At 39.4% G+C, this 22,491-nt stretch overlaps 1 protein-coding gene across 2 annotated transcripts in view; it reads right to left on the minus strand.

Annotated features, from left to right (window-relative positions):
• Window positions 1-6,754: 6,754 nt before the first annotated feature.
• The window catches only part of LOC121640365 (glucosidase 2 subunit beta-like), a 144,204-nt gene continuing 128,467 nt past the window's right edge, over window positions 6,755-22,491 (minus strand). For both annotated transcript variants that reach the window (XM_041986079.1, XM_041986080.1), the window contains 2 exons: window positions 14,817-14,916; window positions 6,755-9,703 (listed from right to left, as the gene is read on the minus strand). In XM_041986079.1, the coding sequence (XP_041842013.1) occupies window positions 9,566-9,703; window positions 14,817-14,916 (238 nt within the window). In that variant the 3' untranslated portion in view covers window positions 6,755-9,565. The remainder of the gene's footprint in view (window positions 9,704-14,816; window positions 14,917-22,491) is intronic.

The raw sequence follows: 22,491 nt of genomic DNA on the forward strand, positions 1-22,491 counted from the left end.
AAGGTTTGTTCAGGATTAGGCTGCTTTTTAGTTTTTAGGCCAGTTGGTGGATTTCTAGTACAGGTGTATCTTCCCTGCCTGTAGTTTTGTCAAACCTGAACAGGTGTCATGTAGACAGGTAGATTACTTTCTATGCCTTACAGCATCATAGTGATGTTCTAGTGATGAGTTCTCTAGGTTTGGGCTTACAGACTGCACATTTACAATACACGGAGTAAGTTACAATGGTCCATATTTAAAACACTTCTGGCCCACACACTTGCAGTAATCCATGTGCAGGCCAGTGAATGACATCTGGACCACATCTGGCAAAAAGAACACTTGCCAATATCGTAATTGAGCCATAAGCACCAAAAGTAGCCTGAGTTCCGCCCAAACGTTTATATCACAACCTGTATTACTTCTGCGAAGTCATGTGACTTCATGGTGTTTAAGGATGGAAATGTGGGCACAAAAACTACTTTGTGAAGTGTAAAGAACACTAATTATAGACTGTACTCATCCGATACTGAACCCATGGGATGTTTGCTCATACAGGCCAAAAACTGTTTAGTGATTAAGCAACCTCCACTAATGGGATCTCAATCTCTTTCCCTAAAACCTGCAGGACAGTTGCCCTTGAGGACCCGAGTCTAAAATCTCTGCTCTACTGCACAAGATGAAAATGGTGCCTATGGGGGGGACAAGACAAGAGGTGTATTTTAGCTCTAACCATGATTGTTTTCTAACAAACAAATAGTTTTGATTTCTAACCCTAACCAAATAATACGATTACCTAAACCAGGCCTACTCAATTCGGTCCTACGAAGGCTGCAATCCAGCAGGTTTTCCATGTATCCCCGCTTCAACACACCTGCATCAAATTTAATGGATCTAACAGCCAATCAAGTTCTGCACAGTGATTAATTAATTTGGGTCAGGTGTGTTGAAGCAGGGATACATGGAAAACCTCCTAGACTGCGGCCCTCGTAGGACCAAATTAAGTAGCCCTGACCTAAACCCAGCATTTAAGTGACAAAAGCATTGGGATTGACATCCAACTGCATGAGGAGAGATGGAAACCATCCCACTCTCCTCATGCCTCATCGGGAGGTTTATGTAGCTTCATAAAGAATTAGTTAAGAATGATGCGCTGGTATAGAAATGCTCATGAGTTGCATTTCCTTTTCTCTGTAGAGATAATATATTACAGAATGCCATTTTGGGGGTGTATTTATGATTATAAACAATGATTTTTCCCAACATCTTGTTCAATTCATGCATAACTGATAAGATTTTCCATCAGCATTTGTTTAATAATGAGTTTAATATCATCTTTTCTTAAACTCATTTATATATATATATATATATATATATATATGGCTGATGATAAAACATGTTATTTTCTTTTCCTACAGCTCAGGTAAACATCAGAATGCTAATATGTCCAACATGCTTTGCCACTGATCTTGTGAGAGTCGCTGGAGTCCATTTGAGACTGAAATTAATTTTGCAGTTCACTAAAAATGAGCTGCTGATGCTCAAAATCAATAAGAATAGGGAGGAAAAAAAGAGAAATAACTGAAAAAATAGAACTGGAGTCAGTGACCAGAAAGCAGCGTATCATTGTTCTTGTGGTGACTGTAACCCAGGAAAAAGTAGCCAAGAAGAATAAAGGACAGAAATGGAGAAAATTGGAAAGGGAAGGTTGCAGAAGGGGAGGAGGGGGGGGGGGGGGGGGGGGGGGGGGTAGTGTGACGACTGCCAGGTTCTCCTATGATGAAATATTGATGCTGCTGACTTTGATTCTGCTACAGGTACTTTTGATCCAGATCTGTCGCGGCAAAAGAAGACCCCCCTCCCATCATTCTTCCTCAGGTGTATCGCTGGTCCTCTCGCTTTCGAAAAATGCCATCCACCTTCCACCAGCCTTGATCAAACACGTAGACTTTGAAGAAGAACTTATAGAGATCAATGATGTGTATGTACAGGCAGGCAGATACTGTAGGCCTATAACTCAATAAGTTGCAGCAGGTGCTGGATGAGCGCCAGTGCTGGAGCTTTGCAGTTCGTCAGTTGTTGACTTTTATTTATCACGACTGCTGCTGCTGTAATTGATGACTGAATCAACACAGTCTGGAACAGCAACCGCTGACTTCTTTGCTTTTTCAGCTGAGCAGCAATCGTGTCTCTTTTCCCCTTGCAGCACTCATCTGAAATTCAAATCCAATACTTCCAAAAGAGGGAGAGAGAAAAAGCCAGCTTTATTATTTAAAGAGACCACTTTCATTAACAGAAACTCAGGGCATTGTTAAGGCCATAAATCCTGAGGCTGTAGCGTCAGTGTGTTCACATTTCTTTGTATATTTGTAGCATATCCCAATGCATCTGCACACTTCTCTGCCTCTTTTATTCACTAAAAAAAGACTAAAGTGCTCTTTTTTTCTCCCCCTTATATGGAGTGGGAAGTATCCAGGGCTGTGTCCCTGAGTAATGGAGCAGAGAGCCATCTGTCTGTCTGGCCAACCATCCGTCCGCATCCCCAGATCCTACCAGTGCGTCTCACCTGCTAATGAGAAGCTAGCAGGTACTCTGCCGCAGCCTTTAAAATGGATGACTTCTCTGCACAGCGGAGGCTGCCGCAAACACTAGGCTCCCCCCTTACTTTTCCTCTCTGTCCCCTTTTTCTTGTGCAACCCTGCTCGCAGCATGCTAACGCTCAAATCTGACCATTTTTTTTCCATTTTGTTTTTGAAATTTAAGGCGATAACCACATGGGCATTATCTGCAGCGGAAGCTAGCAGAGCTATAATCTCCAGTCTGTTTTCTTCCTTCCTAAATAAAATGGAGTGTTTGATTTGAACCTGAAATTGCCTCTTCATTGTTTACCCTACAGCTGGGAAGAATGCAGTACTTATATTTTCCTCCCCCTCCTTGGTAACCTGTGTTGTGCAACACAGAAATAATGGCCCATCTCAGACATGCTATAAGTTTAAAATACAAAGCAGTGATGCAAAGAAACAGCTTTGTTAATGACCACCTTAATTGAATAAATATGTGGAATCTGCTACACAAAATGCAGCAATGACTATTATCAGGTTGATAACCAATAATTACTTTAAAAAAAAAAAAAAAACTGTGCTCATTAAGCAGATCCAGCAGAGAAGCTGAGCTCAATATAGCCCTCCAGAATCCCCTCCCCTCACCCACCAGATTCCTGCCGCTTGTAGTCTTTCACGTTATACCCCCACTTTTCTACTCACGATTCTCCTTTTCATTCACATTCTCTTTTTAATCACTTCCCATCCCCTCACTCAGGCCTGCTCGCCCCCATCCCAATGTCTCTCAGCCTCCCGTTCTCCATCTTTGAGTGGTGATCACCATAATTTTTCATCTATCTACACACTGAGACACCCTGTTTATTTATGTACAGGGCACGCCACTCTCTGCCTCCCTCCTCTCTCTGGTCTTTCTCTCCGTGGAAGATTAACCATCCCCTCTGCATCTCTTCTCATCTATCATCCTAATGGGGGCTACAAGAGGGAAAAAAACAACAATTTGCGAAGGGAGAAGCAGCCACAGAAGGGCAAGGGAACCGTCTGGAATGCCACAGTCGATCAAGTCCCAGTCTGTCCTCGGTTTAATTTACGTGGCCTAAGACCAGATCTCATCCTAACTGTCATCTGCAACAGTTACTGCGCACCGTGTATGTACAAAAGAGACGAAGCAAGCACCTAAGTAACATTCATGTCAACCCTTTAAGGCCCAACCCAAGAAAAAAATGGGGAGAAGTCTATTTTTTTTTTTTAAATCTAAGATCTTTTCTTGGCCCTTTATCAAAATGTAAAAAAACATAATTTTATCATTTATTACTGTGTGATATGTAAAAATTGTTATAGTGGATTATTGTTTGATGATTGAATATTCTATTGCATTTTGAATACATTTTTCTGGCCCCTAATGATTGCTACTCATAGCTAAAGCAAAGTGGAGCAGGAGCAACGACCTGTGTGCAGGATGACAGCTCAGTGTCTCCTCTCTGATAACTCTTTGAACAAACTAAATCCCCTTCACAAATGTTGCAACAAAGGTAAGACATTATTAGGTTTTATGCAAAGCGCCACAGCGCCAAAAACAGTTGATCCCCATTATATCCCTGGTGGTTAATTTAAATTCATAACCAGTATTTGTTCCTTTTTGTCGACACCATCTGTCCTTGTTTGATAAATTACATCATCTCTCTTCCGTTTTTTGTTCAATGCATCTTTACTTTGAGCTCAGATGATCCAGCCTCTCTGGAGCTTTATTATCATGTCTTTGGAGCTGTGATTTTGCAGGGCACCAGCAATAAACTGACGACTCATTTTTGCATTAGGAAATGTGCCTTACTGTTATGTTTATTCCATTGAAATATATAGCAATGATCCCAGCGTATTCCCTGCCTTCCATGGCCTTAATCGTCCTCTCAACCAGCCTCCCCCTGCTGTTAGAAGCCAACTGCGGGAGGCTCCTGGTAACCACATGCTATCACAGCTCGGCCTTCCAGCCTCCAACCGCGACACGCTTACACTCATCCACTCCACAGGGGAAGTGTTGAGCCTCGCTCTCCGATGTGACAGCACAAACACAGAAACATTCACCCTCCAGTGTACTGCCAGCGCTGCTTCTAACCCCTCCTTCCTCTCCCCGGTTTTACATTCCTCTCTCTTTCCCTGCTCCTCCCATTACTGTTTTTCTACTTAGTCAGTTTTCCCTCAAGCACGTCATCCTGCTGCTGTCTCCTTTGTTGCTGTTTATTTGTCTGAGTAACTCTCTCTTTCTCCCTCATCCTCCTGTCAATATTAGTTTTTGTTCATCTGCATCTCTGATTCTCTCACTTCTAGGCTGTGTCGGCACATGATGAGTAAAGCCAGGTGTGACTGATGATATCCTCCTAACTCCTAACACTGGGATTAGTATTTATCATTAATGTGGCAGTATATTCATACTGTTTTGGCTTTTCCAAAATATTCAACAAGAAAAATAAAATATCTGTGGAGAAGTCAGCTTTAGCGTCTCGAAAACTTTGAAAGGATGAAGCAACACTTTCTACATCTTTCTATGCAAAAGGAAGTAGATTTTATAATTCCAGCCTTGTAGGATCTGGTGTGACCAGAGGCCGATGTTATTTAATAAGAGCTAATAACTTCTTTAAGTCAGTTCTTTGGTGTAAAGATATTTTCCTTGTACTGCCACTTCCTTTTAGATTTTTGTATTAACTCTATACAGAGTATTTTTGGGGGTCAAGCGGTCAAAGAGATCGATTGCGATTGCCTGCGGATAGCCTCTCTGCTTTGATTTTGTCACCTAACAAAATACCACATTGACAAGGAAACACCATTACTAATGGCTCAATATCAGCCCAGAAAATCATTTCTTTGTGACAAACTTTTGTGTTAACTCATTCTAAAATGACTCCATATATCCACCTTTCTTTTCATTGCTACTGACATTTTGATTGAAGACACAAAAATGAACCACTCGCTAGCATAGCTCTTTCAACAGAGCGACTCACAGGAGGGACAGCCAATCACGTTAACAAATAACAAAAGAGCAGAGCCAATCATACCAGCTGAAATAAGGCAGGACTTCTGACAGCGATCATTTGTTGCAGACAGAAAATAGAGTCCTTTTATTTATTTAGAGCTTTAGAACAATTTTTAGTTCTTTGTTTTATTTCTAAACTCTGAGGAACATAAGGTTAGTGCCCCCTAGTGGCAGATTATTTTTCTGTATTTTAGATAATCTTAATGTTCAACAAGTAAAACATCAAATAATACGGATCATATTATCTACTGAAAAGAAACTGAATTATTTGTAGAGATGACACAAGCGCTTTGAGTTATTTAAAAACTGTACATACAGTTCCTTAATAAAGCAACCACCTTTAAATGGTGCTAGGACCAAATAAGTAGGCTACAGGCTGATTTTGATCACGAATAAATTTGAGTAAGTGTAGACATGAGGGAGGTGGATAAAACTGCCACAATGCCGGGTCTTTTTTCTCAGCCCCGAGGACATAACTGGCCTCCCTTTAAAGGAGAAGGCTTAAAAGAAAAACAATCTCCAAAAGAGTGAAACTAGCGCTGGGTTGTGGTGGGCGTCATTTGACCAGTCAGTCAGGCGAAGGCCCGACTGTCTCCCACTGTGGAAAACAGGTACCTTGAACTAGTTTCTCCAAAGCTGAGTCGGAGATTTAATGCAATATAAAGCCTCTGGGCCCTTTTAGCAATTTGGAGTCAACACACAAATGCGCCTACGCTCAACTGGAGAGACTTTCCTTCCCTGGCCCTTCATGTGCAAATGTGCTGAATGGAGGTGTGCAAGAATCTGCTCGTGTGTGTGTGTGTGTGTGTGTATGTGTGTTCGGTTTCCCTACTGAATCCTTCCCACAACTCCCTCTTTCCTTTTTCTGATCTTAAGCAACACATCGCCGGCCAGTCAGTTAAAAAAAAAAAAGATACAGTACAGAAACACACAGTGTTATTTGTGTGTGTTCTCTTTAATAACTGTCCATTTAAAACTAAATCTTTCAACGTGGTTTCCGCCCACGCTGTGTGGGGTGAAGCACGCAAGTAATTTAACACATGATGATCATTCAGTAAAGTGAGGAGTTTTATTACCCTGCAGATTGTCAAATCTTTCCTTTTGTGGGGGCAGGTTTCATCAAGCAAAAGTTCTTTCTGAAACAGTCACATGGTTACCATATGGCAGTATTTTTCTTTTTTACAGATACCAGCGATGTCGTGTTGACTGTTGCAGTGGCAGACGGGGCGCTGCTCCTGACACTAAGTGATTGGCAGTATTTCCAGCTGTTGGCTGGGCGAGGAAGCTGTGAAGGCTTGAGTATTTTTACGCTGACATCAGCTTTGTTATTGCTTAGCTGAAATGCTGGTTTGGGAAGATAATAAAATATAGTTTTGTTTTCTCAAGGCTATTGAGGATATAAATAGATTATATCTTTAGAAAAAAAAAAGGTTAGTTTTGCCAGTTTTGCTAATCAATAAGGGTGTTTAACAACAGGACAATTGAGTGTAAGCAATCCAAAATATTTAGTATGCAAAGATTTCTGTAACTCTAAAGTTAGACAATTTCATTCTGATGCAGCCATTGAAGAATTGATTGTTTGTTTCAGAGCTCTTGCAAAAATGTTGGACATCCGACTTGGTCCCTTAAATAACACTGACCATCATTCTGAAAATTGAGGGTGAAAGCAAAGAGTTAGATTCACCATCAAACAGAGTGTGTGGATGCGAGCTGAAGCCAGATAAATAAAAAGCAGCAGTCCCTGAGCTACAGGGCCTGAGGCTATTGCATTGCTAGCAGGCAAACAGCCACCCAGCTGCCCCAGCAGGACAGGAATATATCAGGCAGCCTATTGGATACCTGACAGCTGATTTAGCTTCCCCTTAATGAGCAGAGGACTCTGCTGCAGAAACCCCACAATCTGTTACATAACAACATCACAGACAGCATGCACAATAAGAAGCAGGCTGCTGAGGCTGCTAGCATCTCAGCAAATCAATAGCTGTTACATTCTGCACTGAATAAAAACTTCAAGTCTGTAAATATTGTGAAAGACTTCAGGGATTATACAATAATGTGGCTGGGGTGTACAAATTAGTAACATGCATACCTCAGCTTTAGGCCTATAATTGGGATTTTTTTAAAACCTCTAAAATGCCTCACAAAGGGAATTTTGTTTAAAGCAGTAATGTTTTCATACCGGTAGAATTAAGTTTACAATAAAGAATAAACTGCAATGAAGCCACTTATGAGCCAAAGTTATATTTTATTTATTACACTATTTACAGAAAGCCATTGCATAAGTGTATTGGAAATTTTCTGCAAAACATAAAGAACAAATCTATTTATCTTTTGTATTCCTTCTATTGAGAAGATCAAAGCCAACAATGTGTTACAGCTTAAAAATTTCCGCACTCTGCTGGTGACAATCAGCCTTTGTTTTATTATTGAAGATATCAATGTACAGTTGGAAGTCACATATTTATAGTTTAACATTCAAAGGACAAATTATGTCTGAGACAGCTGAGCAACTAACATGTTACTCCATCAGGAAGACATGGTTGCTTTTGGTTGTTGCAGAGCTAAAATAAAGCCAATATTCAAAATTGAACTGACTTATTATTATGATGCAATATTATTTCGTCTACAGTTTACATGTTGAGACCGGATTTTATTTACTTCCTAATTGTTTTAAACATTTGTGCTTGGTTGGGTGGTTGAAAAGTCATTCAAATTTAAATGGTTAGTTGTGTCCAAATGTTAGATGGTACTGTTTATCTGTTAATTCAGATTCAGAAATACTTTATTATTCCCCTTAGCTTATTTGGAGATAAAAAGTAATACTAGTATGTGATGTGACAAATTGCTTTGCTCTTACATTTGTGCCTCAGTGAAGTCAACGTTAAATCAAATTAGATTTTATTTTGTTTTAAAAGACTTGTCTTAAACCTAAACATTGGTTTCAGGTCCACAAAGAAAAATAAATCATTTTAAAGTTTATCTTTCCAGGAAAACTTACTTTAGAGTTCCTATTTCCTGGGAAATAAGTAAAGATGTCAATGACTCATGCTGCAGTTGAAGGGGAATGTCTTTGTCTCAAATGAAACTATTTCTTGAGTTTTGTATTTAAGGAGTATAAGAGGTGAGCAGAGTCCAGCCAGAGCATAATGTAGTCGGAGGTAACAGAGTAGGCTTCTTCATTTCCCACTTCAAAGGAACTCTAACAGCCTTACTGTTTTGTGTGAGAACTGTGGCCACTGCCCATTAAACACCCAGACTTTCCTTAAGTTCTCGCATTCATTACCTTGCATATAATTTCTGTCCTCCAAGATAGTTATGACCAAAAAAAAGAAAGGTAAAAAGCCCACAAGGGAGGGAGCCTGAATAAAGTACGACGCTATGATGATGTTCATGGTTTGGGCCAATATTTAATGAGAAAGATCACATCCCTGCTGGTTTTGTTTTGGTTTTTTTTGTGTAACTTTTTCCCAATAATAGAAAAAAAAGCATATTACCACATCTAACCTTTAAGATTTAATTAAGGCTACAATAAGATGACCAATGCAATCTAATAAAAGGGCATGCTTCTTTTCTTGGTGCATATAAATAAGCAGTTATTTAAAACATCAATTACATTAGAAGCAGCAGTGTAAGATCCTACAACTGATCTAGTTTTACTTTATTTATTCTTTTATTTACATAGTAATATTGCTAGACCTTCTAAGAAAACCTTAGAAGAATTGCACATCAGATTTAAGAATATTTGTGCTCTTTAGGTAATAAACACTTAATGCACCACAGGAAAAAAATAAAGCAGCTCTGTAACATTAAACGGAAAATAAAGCAGAACAGTGTTACTGAAAAACACATTCTGACCTTAGCAAAACTTGCTTGGAAGTATATACGTTCTGACAACACAGATGTCAGAGGGGACCCTCAGGACCCCTGCCTGTCATCACGACCAAGCCAGGAGGGGCAGGGGTCCAAGTTATTCTAGGCTAAGCCAATATGGGAACGGGGGTCACAGTTCACTGTGTACACCCCTCTGCTTTAGCACTGGCTGACAGGCCACAGGAGTCTGGAAGTCCATGATGTACTGGCATTTGCTGGGCTCCTTCACTGATCGCAAGGCTGTCTCCGTTCCGCATGTCAGAGTGACCTAGAAAAGCACAAAGAAGGAAAAGTTGAGGTGGTGTGGAGGGAGAAAAGAGCCATTGTTAACCCGAGTCAGGTGGCAGTTTTATTCTCACAAAGGGAGATGACTGAAGATGCTCATTTAAGTGATTTCACAAACCTTTTTTTTATTTTTAAACTTCTGTTAAGTGGAAACAAATGAGGAAATTATACACAAGAAATTATATACACACTTGCTACGACTTAAACCCATTCAGCCAACTCCTCACACACATGCACGAAGAGATTTCCACGCCTGCAACCAGACTGCACGTGGACCAAACTGTCGCTGTGCTTATGGGACACGGTGGAATAATGGCACGTCGCTGTTGTCATCCCACATACGAAACGTACAAGAGGAGGATGTGATTACCGCTGTCATGACTTTAATAGGTGACACTGGCACACGCTACAAGAGTCTAGAGAGGAAAAACAACTTATTCGACTTGTAGGTGGTTTCCATGGCAACCCCTCACATCATACTGCACCCCGGACAGACAATTCCTGTGGTGAACAAAAGCACCTGGAGAGGCACAGAGATAGGAACTAGACAGGTATTATTGTGCTGAAGTTTCAGGCTGGTGATTTGGTTTTTGTCCCATTCTTGGATTAAAATAGACTCTTTGGTTATGTCACCTCATATGTTGCTGCACTGTGATATTAAGTGTTCTGCTTGGTGAGGCTGAGTGATGCTATTTCTGTGGAGAGGTATAATTTATTATTTTTATTTTTTTATATATACTATTAGAGGTACTTTAATGATACCTTGGAGGGAGACATTTAGGGAAAGTTGAAGAGGGTTGAATGCTTTTTTTGTTTGTATGCCATCTTTGTAAGTATTTTATTCCTTTTTTCTGTCCACATTTGAAACCTGTCAACCAGCAGTGTGATGCTTTCTGTGGATTATGAATTTGTTTAGTCAAATTTTAAATAAATAAACCTTACTGTACTTAAACTTTGCAAGAGAAAGCTTATGTTCTGAACTGGAAACATGGTGTCTTGATTAGGGCTGCACCGTACCATTGTTGAATTTTGCAATAACAATCTGACTTGCAATGCATAAACAAATATTTTTATATATGCAGAGGGCTGCATTTAACTTCTTTACATGTACATGCTAGTTAGCTGTAGAACATGCATAAATGTACAAACTCCTCTAAGCAGAATGGAACCTGTGTTAGTCTTGTTTTCAAGTCCAAACATGGACTAAAACATGTCTGGGGGAAGTTTTTACCATTGATATTTCCTCATTTGATGTTTTGATGGCGACTTCATAAAGGATAAAGGTGATCTCTCAGGACAAATATGCATTAATATGCAAGATGCTGCATGTGGACCCCAACCATGCCATTAAATAAATGTTTGGTATAAGAGAGAAACTGAGTCCGCTCACTGTGGTGGTCATGGCTGCTGATACACAACTCAATGCATCTTAACCTGAGAAACATAAACCAACAGGTGTACCATCATAGAGTGGTTAGACAAACAGTCAAACACAAATTATAAAAAACATTGTACTCACCAAAGATACATTCTGGGATTATTCATGGCAGATAAATGCCACGGGGTAAAAAAAAAAAAAAAAAAAAAAACATCACACTGCCAGTAAATATATCTGCAATTTGGCAGCTCCATTTAAAGATAAAACTGAACGTGAGTGTTCAATCAAAGCCTGTTTGATTACTTGACTACATGAAAACATGCCTGCACCTATGAAGAGTGAAGCTTAACCTCTGAGCGATGACAACAGCAGCTGGATTAGACCCTGCAGCCGCAGAAGTGGTAGCTGTAGTCGCTGCTTGGATGTAACACAGAATTTAATTAATTTGGGAAGAAAAAAAAAAAAAACCTGTAAATTTATTTAATTAAAAAATTAAACAGCTGAGTTCACCCCTTCCCCACAGACTCACAAGATTAACTGCACACTGCCTGAATCTGGATTACCACCAGTGAAACAATAAATCACTGGTCCCTACTCAAGTATAAAGAGAGGTGTGCTTCACTGCAGTTAGAGAGAGAACTACCCAAAGCTGAGTTTCAGCAGTTCAAATATAATAAGTGTCGACTTCTGACGAGACTTCATTTATGCTCCCTGCACACGGTTGGTGGATAGAGGGGAGAGGGTTGTATCAAAGGGATTTAATTTAGTCATTTCAAAGGGGTCCCTGGATTGTAAGAGTACATACATTTACAAATGACGTTTATTGGACTCCTATTTGAAGAGGCCAGGCAAAGAAAATGAGATGTTTAAATGTGCTACATTTTTAATTGAGCAAATTCCCACAAAAAATGTAAATGAATCTCATGAAAGTGACTGAAAGAGTGAGGAGGGGATACTGGGAAAACGTATAATAGGAGAGGAAAAGAAATCAGCACAGGAATCCAAACGGTGCAACATTAACCACAGAAATCGGTGTGGACTGACGAGAAAGGGGAAACAAAATGCTTTGTTTGGGGCAAACCTCTTCTTGTTCTTAAGTTTTTTTTTTTGCCAGCCGAATGGTAGATGAGAACTGATTGACTGATTGTTGAAATCCACATATAGAAGATGAGTTGTTCAGATAACAGAAAAGGCTCTAAATTGTTGTGATTAAAGTGGAGAAAGCAGCCTCATTTGTCTGTTTGCTTCTGTTTTTTTCCACAGTCCATCTCCCATTTGTGCAGTTATCGCAAATGCATTGAGGACTTATTATTTTACTAAATTCATAAGTGGATTTTTTCCCCCCACAGTAGCAGAATTGTTCCTTACAGATACATAGCTTAATTTCATGTGTTCCCAATTAAGGCAAATTCAGCAGTTGACCAGTATTTATATTTTCTCTTAATGAAGACATATTGTGATTTTGGTGATTTCCTTTAGTATAACTTGAGGCCACATCTTAGGTAGTTTCCCTCTATCACAGAGGATGCTGTTTGAACCATTTCTTATAGTTACCTTCTCTTATTTGTTTATTGTTATTTGCATAATGGCTGCCTTGTAGATTTTCTGGCAAACAGCCACACACTTGGCCATTTTCTACCAATCAGCTGATCAATCTGCAAACTGGGCTCTTTTGGAGGGGAAGGGTTTCAAAATGTGTAAATAATACTGCAGGAATTGTGGGAAGAATAATGTTTTTAACACAAAAAAGAAAAGAAAAGAAATCTGTAGCTGTGCCATTGTCTGTAGACAGGGACCCCCTCCCCGGTCTGTCAGGTAGCAGGTATCTCTGGCCTGTGTTTTTCTGTTTGTTTGTTTGTGTCTCTGTTTTGTCAGCTGGTCGAGGCAGATGGGTTTGGTTCCTTCCTGAGCTTGATCCTGCAGGAGGTTTCTTCCTGAAGAAAAAGGTCCTCTGCTTCGGCAATAGACAGATTTAGTTTGTAATTTGGGCTATCTGACATTTTTAATTAAGTGTAGGACTGTGGGTTTCGTGCAGTTTATTTAACACATTGACTTGTGATGGGTACAACACAAAAAGTATTTACTTACCTTATGTAATTTCAGAAAATGTAGATTACAGTAAAATAATCAAATTTTTGGGTAAAACTCTAAAGAAGTCTTTTAGACTGGATAGACTGTAATTAGCCAACTATACGCTGACTGTGTTCCGATGTATACATATTAGCTCCGATGGTAGATATCACATAGAGAGTCGATTTAACATTGTTTTTAAAGCCAAGGCTGTGCACAGCACTTTGGTCAACTATGTTGTTTTAAAGTGCTCTATAAATAAAGTTGGATTAGATTAGAGGACCAATGTTGTCACAAAAGCAGAAGTAGTTGTGCAGCAAATGCACATACTGGATCAAGTTAGCATAATTTACTCATGGACTCCATGGAAACTGCACTCACTTGCCACTGTAAAATGTGCACCTGCTAGTACTGGTTTGGACCCCTTTTTGCCTTCAGAACTGCCTTCATTCTTCATGGCATAGATTCAACGAGATGAGGGAAACATTCCTCAGAGTTCTGCTCTATATTGACATGGTAGCATCACAGTTGCTGCAGATATGTTGGCTGCACATCCATGATGAATCTCCTTTTCTACCGCATCCTAAAGATGACCTATTGGATTGGGATCTGGTGACTGTGGAGGCCATTGGGAGGGTCATGCTCAAAAAACCAGTTTGAGCTGATTTGTAATGACTTGAGCTTTGTGACACGGTGCACTATCCTGCTGGAAGTAGGCATCAGAAGATGCTACACTGTGGTTATAAAAGGATGGACATTGTCAGTAACAACACTCAGTAGGCTGTGGTGTTTAAATGATGCTGAGTTGATACTAAGAGGCCCAAAGTGTGCCAAGAAAATATCTCCCACACCATTACACCACCTCCTAAACCAGCGATACGAGGTAGGATGGATCTATGTTTTAATGTTCTTTACACCAAATTCTGAAATTACCATCTGACTGTAGCAGCTAAAATTGAAACTAATCAGAGCAGGGAATGTTTTTCCATATTGTCTAATTTTGGTGAGTCTGTGGGAATTGTCGCCTCGGAGGCATCTCCTGTGCCGGTCCCCACCTGCCTTATTTGTAATAAATTTGTCTCTTTTGTAAGTAATTTGTTTTGGAACTCCATCTTATGTCATGTCACCTCCTCCTAACCTCATCTAGTGTTCTTGTAGTTTTGCCAAATCTATTTACTGTTTAGCAAATATTGAAATCATTCTGTTGACATTTAGATTTTTTTTTGTTGGAGCTAAGCAATATTTTTATTTGCCTTGTCCACTAATATCTCTATCTCCATCAGATAGAATTTAGTGTTGCGTTTATGACCTTCTTCTGCTTCTAAACTCTCCATAGCGAAACTACAACGCATGCTAAATCCACATTTAAATACAGCTGTTATCACCTGTTATCAATTGCACCAACATTCTTATTTGATCACCTGAAAATCATTAAAAAACAACGCATTCAATCTATTTGGATTTTGCACTTTTTATCAGGGATCTTAGTAAATTAAGTCAAGACAACAATGATGGTCTCAGGGTCAAAGTGGGGTTAAGTAATTGGTACATTTAGACTGGAGAGGCTGAGGATCAAACTACCAACATTTTACCTGATGTTACAATCACAGCTGGTGTTGTAACTGTGGGAGTGTTTGTTAGTACTTACTGTAGTACTGCGTGAACCTCCTTGCCAGCATGGTTCTCCATTCTCATACACCATCTGATTGTACTGGTTCTTTGGTGGTCCGGCCCACATCCCCCATATTCTGAAACAGAAAATAAAAATAAACTGAGAACATATTTGAACTCTTTTTATACTTTCATAAAGTGCTTGTGGAAGCAAAGTTCCTGTTAGTCGAAGTGGGTTTTTTTAATAACCTATTTTTTTTCTTTTTTTTAGACGCCACTCTGTTGGCTAACTAAAAATCACTTTTCTCCCAGCAAAAATAAAAAGCTGGCAAGATGGCCTGTCTGGCAGTGGCCTTCTTTGGCGCTCTCACATCCTTTTCTGCTCAACAATGGAGGGGAAATATTAATTACCATTTTGTCAGAGTTAATACTGTGTGCGACAACACACAGGGGAAGAAGAAGAAGAGGAAAAAAAAAAAAAAAAAAACGGTGATGCCAGTCTCAGATGAGTGTGCCTGTGCCTGCCCAGTGCCAGCTAATTACATTCTCGCCACACATTTCAAGGAGAGTTAGGAAAACCAAAGCAAACTAGGGTGCCGGTGGACGCTGCCCAACACAGCATCGACAGATGCCATTTCATTATGCTTTCTAACTTCCTCTGATCTTCTGCAGAGCTTCAGCAGCTTCTTTTAGGTGGCGTCAACTGCAGTCGTGCTGCTGCTAAGTATTGATTTTTGTAAAACATGGTAATCCTGTTAGGAGGTGGGGATCTTTTCTGCATTTGGTGTATGGTTGACTGAAGATTTTACAGAAATGTGTCTTGCTCTGATCTCTTGCCCTACATCAGCTAGCAGCTTCTTTCTATCTGCAACACTGAAGACTGAGCATAAATAATAAAATCAATCTTTGTCTCACTTTCTGCAGACCTTTTTTCTGTGGTTTTCCAGACTCCTATTATTCATTCTGTATAAAAAGCTATAAAAAGCCATAAATTCAAAGTATTTTTCTGTTAATTTGCTTAAGTGCCTTACACAACACTGCCAATCCCATCACAAGTATGCAACACTTGATCAATGTGCTTACATTGATCGTTCTTATGGTTGCAAGATCTGCTCTGTTGGCTAAGTGCTTTTAGCATTATGAGACCTAATTTGCTATATTTCATAACCTATTATGTTATTTTCTTATGCTCTTAATTGATCTCATTAGGATATAGTGATAGCCTGATATAGTTATTCATATTTGCTTATTACCTAAATTAGTTATCTTGCGTTAATGAATATTTATCCAGTATTACTTTTTGATATTTTTGGTTTCAGCTGGTGCATTTAAGATGTGTCCAACAAGTTAAGACTTCTTTCCATGTTTCTTATAACAGCATTTTCCTCTCATATGACCTCAATAAGGACCAACGTGGATTCCTCTTTGATTTCAAAAAGCAATCCTCTGCTTTTACAGACACACAGCTATCTTCAGGTCCCCTGGTGTGACTTTTGTGCTGTTCATGATGCGCATGGCTTATTTAAGATGCCTGAACAGGTCAGTCAGAGGTGAATTGCTCACACAAGTGGAAGCTGGCTGGGCCTGAGCGTCTCGCCTTTTTCCTTTGAGCCTGTTTGATTGGGTTTTAGCACTCTGTTAGCACCAGGGGGCCCTCAAATGGATTGCTGTCAGGGCAAGCGGAAACGGCGAGCGGAAAAAGTGACAGTGCTCCGGTTCTTGCTGCTAGTTGACCAGCGATCCCTTGTGCATCACCTCCGTGCCTCCTCATCCATCCCAACCCCCTCCCCTGACATGCACACACATCATTCCCTCGCCTCACCTTCGTTTGCTTCCTTTCTTAATCTCTATTCTCGCTCTTTCTGTCCCTCCCGTGCCCCAGGAGGCAGCACAGGCTCTGTCAATTAGACTTGAGTTATCGCCAAGATGTGGCCGAAATACTCCAGACATGTGGACTCAAAGGAGTCACGAGATGGCATCTTATTGACAGGTCATTCCCAGCAATAATACCTACTTGCACTCAGTATTGGCAGGCCATTTTCTAAAGTCACTCCACTGTTATTACCAGCATGGTGCACAGTTAGTTTTTTTACACCTGTAAAAACAAAACAAAACAAAAAAAAAAAAACAGTACATGGGGCAAATATTATCATCCTAGCCTGACCTTGTGGCAACAATTTAGTACGGCCAAACTCTACAAAATGGACCCCTTGGGTTCAGTGACAACTTCATTTTCTCATCCACTTTGTCACACTTTGACTTTAAGCTGCAGCCATGATAGAAATCATGCTCGCCTGCAGTTGTAGTAGCAGGGTTGCTTTCTTCAAATAATTTGTCTCTTCTTACTGAAACCTGTTTGTCTGCTCAATGAAACCGATTACTATTCAAATCGCTGGTATGGACACCTTTCTCTTTTCAGAAAATACACACTTTCAGATGGTAAACAGATCAACGCTGCCAGGGAAAATGAATCTTAGATCTGTAGAAATCCATCTCCAACCTCAAGGAAGAAAGGGAGGGGCCGCGATCACAGACTTCCTTTTAATGATTAATGACAAAAAATATTGAAGTCATGCTCCTTTTCAGGCTTAAAACGCTGAGAATCTTATCTACAGACGTCTGGGTGAGGATTCATTCTGTTGTCTGGGCCTCTTTAATGCCATAAAATGCACCCTCCATCAAAGATAAACCTGTAATAGCAGCATATCAAGCCAGCTAAACCCATTATCCATGCATTGTGGGGGAGATAGTGGGCCTGCGAGAACACAGACATACCTCTAACTGCACACATTAAGGAGCCAATCTCATTTAATTTTCCTTCTAAATTACTCAGGTGTGATTTCTATTGACATGCACTATAGCAGATGGAGCTGTGATTTAATTATGTCCAGTACCCCAAAAATACCACTATAAGGTTTTCTCTTGTATCTTTAGAATTAACTCCAGGGCAGAACAAAAATAAAGACACATAAATAATATTTCATTATATATCGAACTGTCGATTCTTTAAGAACAGTTTTTATTACTATCAAAGCACCAATACTGCTATACTAATTTTTCATGATCTAATCCTCATGAAGGGTAATTACTATAAAAAAAAAGGCTGATTAGCTCTTCTTTCTTCTTCTGATAATGGCTTGAGCTGATATAAGCTCATCTTACTTCTTTAAAACGATGTGGTCACCAGTGATTCGGTTTTAAACCTCATCACAGTGCTAATCCATATGCCTCGAGTAATAAATCCTGAAGATCCACTGCTAATCTCGCTCAACATTAAAAGGACAGTTGCGCCCTCTGATAGAGCCACAAATCAACCTTTCAGAGGCAATTATGGTTTGGAGAATCAGATATTAGGGGGGGGGGGGGGGAGAAAAATTTGGAGCAAAAGTGAATTTTAACTCACCTTGTGTAGTTTTGTAGATGTGTGTGTTTGTTTTGAGACTCCTGGCTTTCAAAAGAGAGAAATCTGATGAACAAAATCGGAAGGCGAAAAGAACGTAATAGTGCTCATTTGCCTTCGGTAACTTTCGTATATGTATATAGAGCTGATATAAATGCCACTGAAGCTTAACAGTTCATCTGCCTACACATAAAACAGATGGTCTATATGTATGAAACTTGTCTGCATAGGCATTAATTATACATAGGAAGGAAATTAGATTTATATCGTAACATCATCAAAACAGATCTTGGTATAGCAGGCCGGGAATATTAGTTTGGTTGAGAGAAAAAAAAAGTTAAAAAAGGTTGAATGAGACGTATATATATCTTTATAGGAGCTACTATTGTGCAGCAATGTTATAAGTAATATTGATTTAATAATTTCCACAGTAACTAAAGTAGTTATAGTGGAAAAAGTAGTAGTAAAGTTTCTGTATGTCGAGAGTATGTGGCAGAAATTTAATGCCTGAGTTTGTGGTGAACAAGTATATTACTAGATTAGGTAGATTAAAAATGGATGCCCTTTAGGCTTAACCATTTTCTCAGTGTGTTTACTCGTTGGTGTGATGAAAAACACCAAAAACTAAATTTATTCTCAACAACATTACACAGAAGGGTTTGTAAAATCTGCAGTTCATCCAGTAAAAATTAATCTGGAGCATGTAGGATCAAAAATCTTTCCTAAACTTTATACAAATTATTTGAATATTATTTGAAAACTTGCAGTTAATTCAACTACAAAAATGTGCAAAACAAAAATCACCAGTCGAGTCATCGTCTCAGAGTGAACTCGGCAACAAAAAGCAGTGGTATACAAAGACATTTTAAAAAGTGCAAAGATGAATTTTATTTATTTAATATCATCTTGTTAATTGAGTCAAAAAATCAGAGGACTACTGGCTTCTGTTATAGAGAGCTCAACATCAGGCCAGGATTTTTTTAAAACCATTCATTTACACGCTCATTTTGAAGAAACAGGACCTGTCAGAATAGATTTGCCAACAGTCATCCAACAACCAGCTCCTCATAGTGAACGCTAAACCTTTTCCAAAACTAATGAGTTAAAAATACCTGTGTTAAGGTGGCGTAAAGTCTGTGCTTATTACTGTCACCTTCCCACTGTAGCATCCACTCATTAGCTGCTACTGCAATGAATTATGCCTCACAGCTATGCTTTTCTCTGCTTTAACAAGGGGTCTGGGGCAGCAAGTTAGTCCCCTTACTATGCTGCTAATACGTTAATCATTTACACAACGATACACTGGGAGATAGAGAGAGGAATTTAGAAGCTGCTGGTTCATTTGGATTCAATGAAGCAATTACCAAAAAAAGAATAAAAAAAGGTGTCTCACATAGCCAAACAGCATCACTAACCTTTGCCACTTAAGTCAGGTCACCAATCTGAGCTGCACTCTGAGATGAGCCCAGGCACCGTCATTACTGTGCCAGTCACTGATGCTCCTCTCACCTCCTACCACCCATTGTGCCCAGCACTTTCATAAATAATTCATACACATAGGAACATGTGAAGGGCACATGCTCAGCCAGGGCTTTGCTTACTCTCCGTTTCATGGCCGAGACACAAAGGGCGTATCCATGCCTCCTTCTTTCTTTTTTACTTGGTATTTCTAAGTAGAGAATATGGTGTAAGGATTATTTCACATTCAGTAGGTCCTCTTTTTGAATAGTAGCTAAACATTTTTATCCTGCACATTTAATGTAACTCGTTTTTATGACTTACAGAGCCCTGACCCAGATAATTACTCTAAAATCCTGAGATACATCAGTAGCTCATATTGTTTCGCAATGAAGACTGAGTCAATTCCATGTGTAGTTTTAAAGCAAAACTCACGCTGCATATTTCATCAACACCTCCTGACAGATACGAATCAGGGCTGCTGTCAAACCTAAAATCAGTATTCAGTTAACAGTTCACTTGTGCCTCATTAACGGCTGTGCTAGATGTTGCCATGACGACCCAGCAGAAAGGCCATCAGGGGTTCATAGTGTCAGCTCCCCCTGCTCTCCACTCCCTACGACTTTAACCCACTCCTTAGACACACAGGAGTCATTACCCCTTCGCCTTGATCACCAGATAACATGTGGGCCGTTAGGTGAAGGGACCATATATCATAAACACATCTGGGACAGGAATATATAGGTCTTACATCCCCTGTAATAGTGAACAGGGGTTTCTGGATCTGCCTGGCTGTCTGTGGCTGCACTGTAACGTGCTCCTCTTGAGCATTGGGCATTAAGTGGCTGCCATGTTTCCAGGTAAAGAGGACCGTTCTCTTCGCTAATGGCACTCCAGTGAATGACCTTGACAGCTTGAAAATGAGCACATTAAGTAGAGCACTTAAATGTATAATTATGCACTTGTTCCCGTGGACGTGTCACTGCTCTGTAGGTTAAGATGAGACATGAAAAGTTAAATAATAAAATAAATCCTTATTTTCAAATGCCTATCAAAACAATTACGAGATCGGGTTTGATGGGAACACATGAAAGGGAGCATCGCTGCACTAATTAACAATTTAAAAAAAAATTTAAAAAAAAGCAAAGCAGTGCAGAGCAGCTCAACAAACAGTATAATGAAAAATGTGCTTGTTTTCAATATGATAGTTTGTTTATATATTAGATCAAAATAGCCTGACAGCATATGTTATGCATGAACAGCAGATTGTTTGTACAATTAGAAATCACATGAAAATGAAAATGCAGCCTAATTAAAAAATTGCCCTTTTGTTGCTATATCATGTCCACCCACCCATCAATCCATCTTTACCTGGTTAGTCCATTTCTTTATCACTGATCTGGGATAATGCAAAACGTGCTGTACAAATGAAGTGTCTTCATCTTAATATAATCCAGTGGTTCCCAAACGGGGGGGCGGCTCAGCAAGACTAAATAAAATTGATTGATTTTGCACTGCTAGCAAAACATGGACAAATGTGTGCAGCATCCACCTCATTGAGAGCTCAACTTACCCGAAATTTCCTGGTTTAAAACATCTCACACTATAGTGGAGGAATTGATAATTTCTTCTGCCACTGACATGGTTTTAATTATAGTTAACAAAGTAGCAGCCAATAAACTAAAGAATATTTCTTTGCATATTTCTTTGAACGTTTCTTTGCAAGCGTCGGGGTGCATGTGGTAGTGGGTTTGTAGGGGGGCTTGTTGATTATTATTATTGTTGATGAAAATGCAGAAACTGTTGGGGAATCGCTGATATAATCTATCAGAGGAAAAAAAAAATCAGTTTGCTTTGGTTGAATCGAGCTAACTGCAGGACAATGGTGGATGCTGAAGGATTAGAATAATTTTGAATTTTGTCAAACAGCATTTTAGTATAGACAGCCAAAATAACCTTGATGATCAAAAGAATTTAAAGAAAAGTTTTGGAAAGTTTCTCATGTAATTGTTAAAATAAATAAATAAATAAATAAATAAAGGGCATACTTCCATTAGCTTGTTTAAGGCAATCCGAAACAAGCCTCCATTAAATATCTAGATGAAAACTACTTCTTTATTCTTAGGATACTTTTGCACCAGTAAAATCCAGGTGATTCTGTTGGGTGGGAAATGCTAAGGAATGTTGCAAACTACAAACTCTTTGGTTTAGTTTAGTTTGCTTTTACACTGCACCTTACTCAAGCGGATTGCACCTCCTGGATAACTTCATGAAACTGAACAGACCTAAAGATGAAGTGTAATTTTAAGTACTTTAACTAGCAGCTCTGGATGTTCTCTAATTAAAAGTCTATATGTTGAAATACTTTTAACTTGTTTTCGCCCACACTCTTCATTAATAGGCATTAATATCTGACGGTAAACCAGGGATTAGCCAGCAGCAACTTTGTGCCTTATTTTCAGTCTAGTCATGGAGCAGAAGTGAACGTCTTCTGCTCTGACTGCAGTTTTATATGTGCTAATGGATGGGGGAGGGGCAGAACCGTTGCTTATTGAGAAGTAAACAGGCTTTCATGTTAGCGTCCAAAAGTCTCCAACAACACCAGAAAAAGTTGTTAGATTTGCCACTAGTCACTTCTTTGAAATAAGAGTCTCTAGATGGATCTGAAAACCTGCTCTACGTTGTTTGGAACGAAAACTGGGATTAATGTGTTAATTTTTTTTGTAATTAATTGATCGTAATTAACACGTTAAAGTCCCAGCTCTAGTTTTAATATTGTCTGTGTGAAGAACTTATTTAGAAAAGAAGTAACTATATTTTAAGTGTTTAACTTGCAAAAGCCAAAAAGAAGAAT

Source organism: Melanotaenia boesemani, chromosome 5 (assembly GCF_017639745.1).
Source record: "Melanotaenia boesemani isolate fMelBoe1 chromosome 5, fMelBoe1.pri, whole genome shotgun sequence".
Lineage (NCBI taxonomy): Eukaryota > Metazoa > Chordata > Actinopteri > Atheriniformes > Melanotaeniidae > Melanotaenia > Melanotaenia boesemani.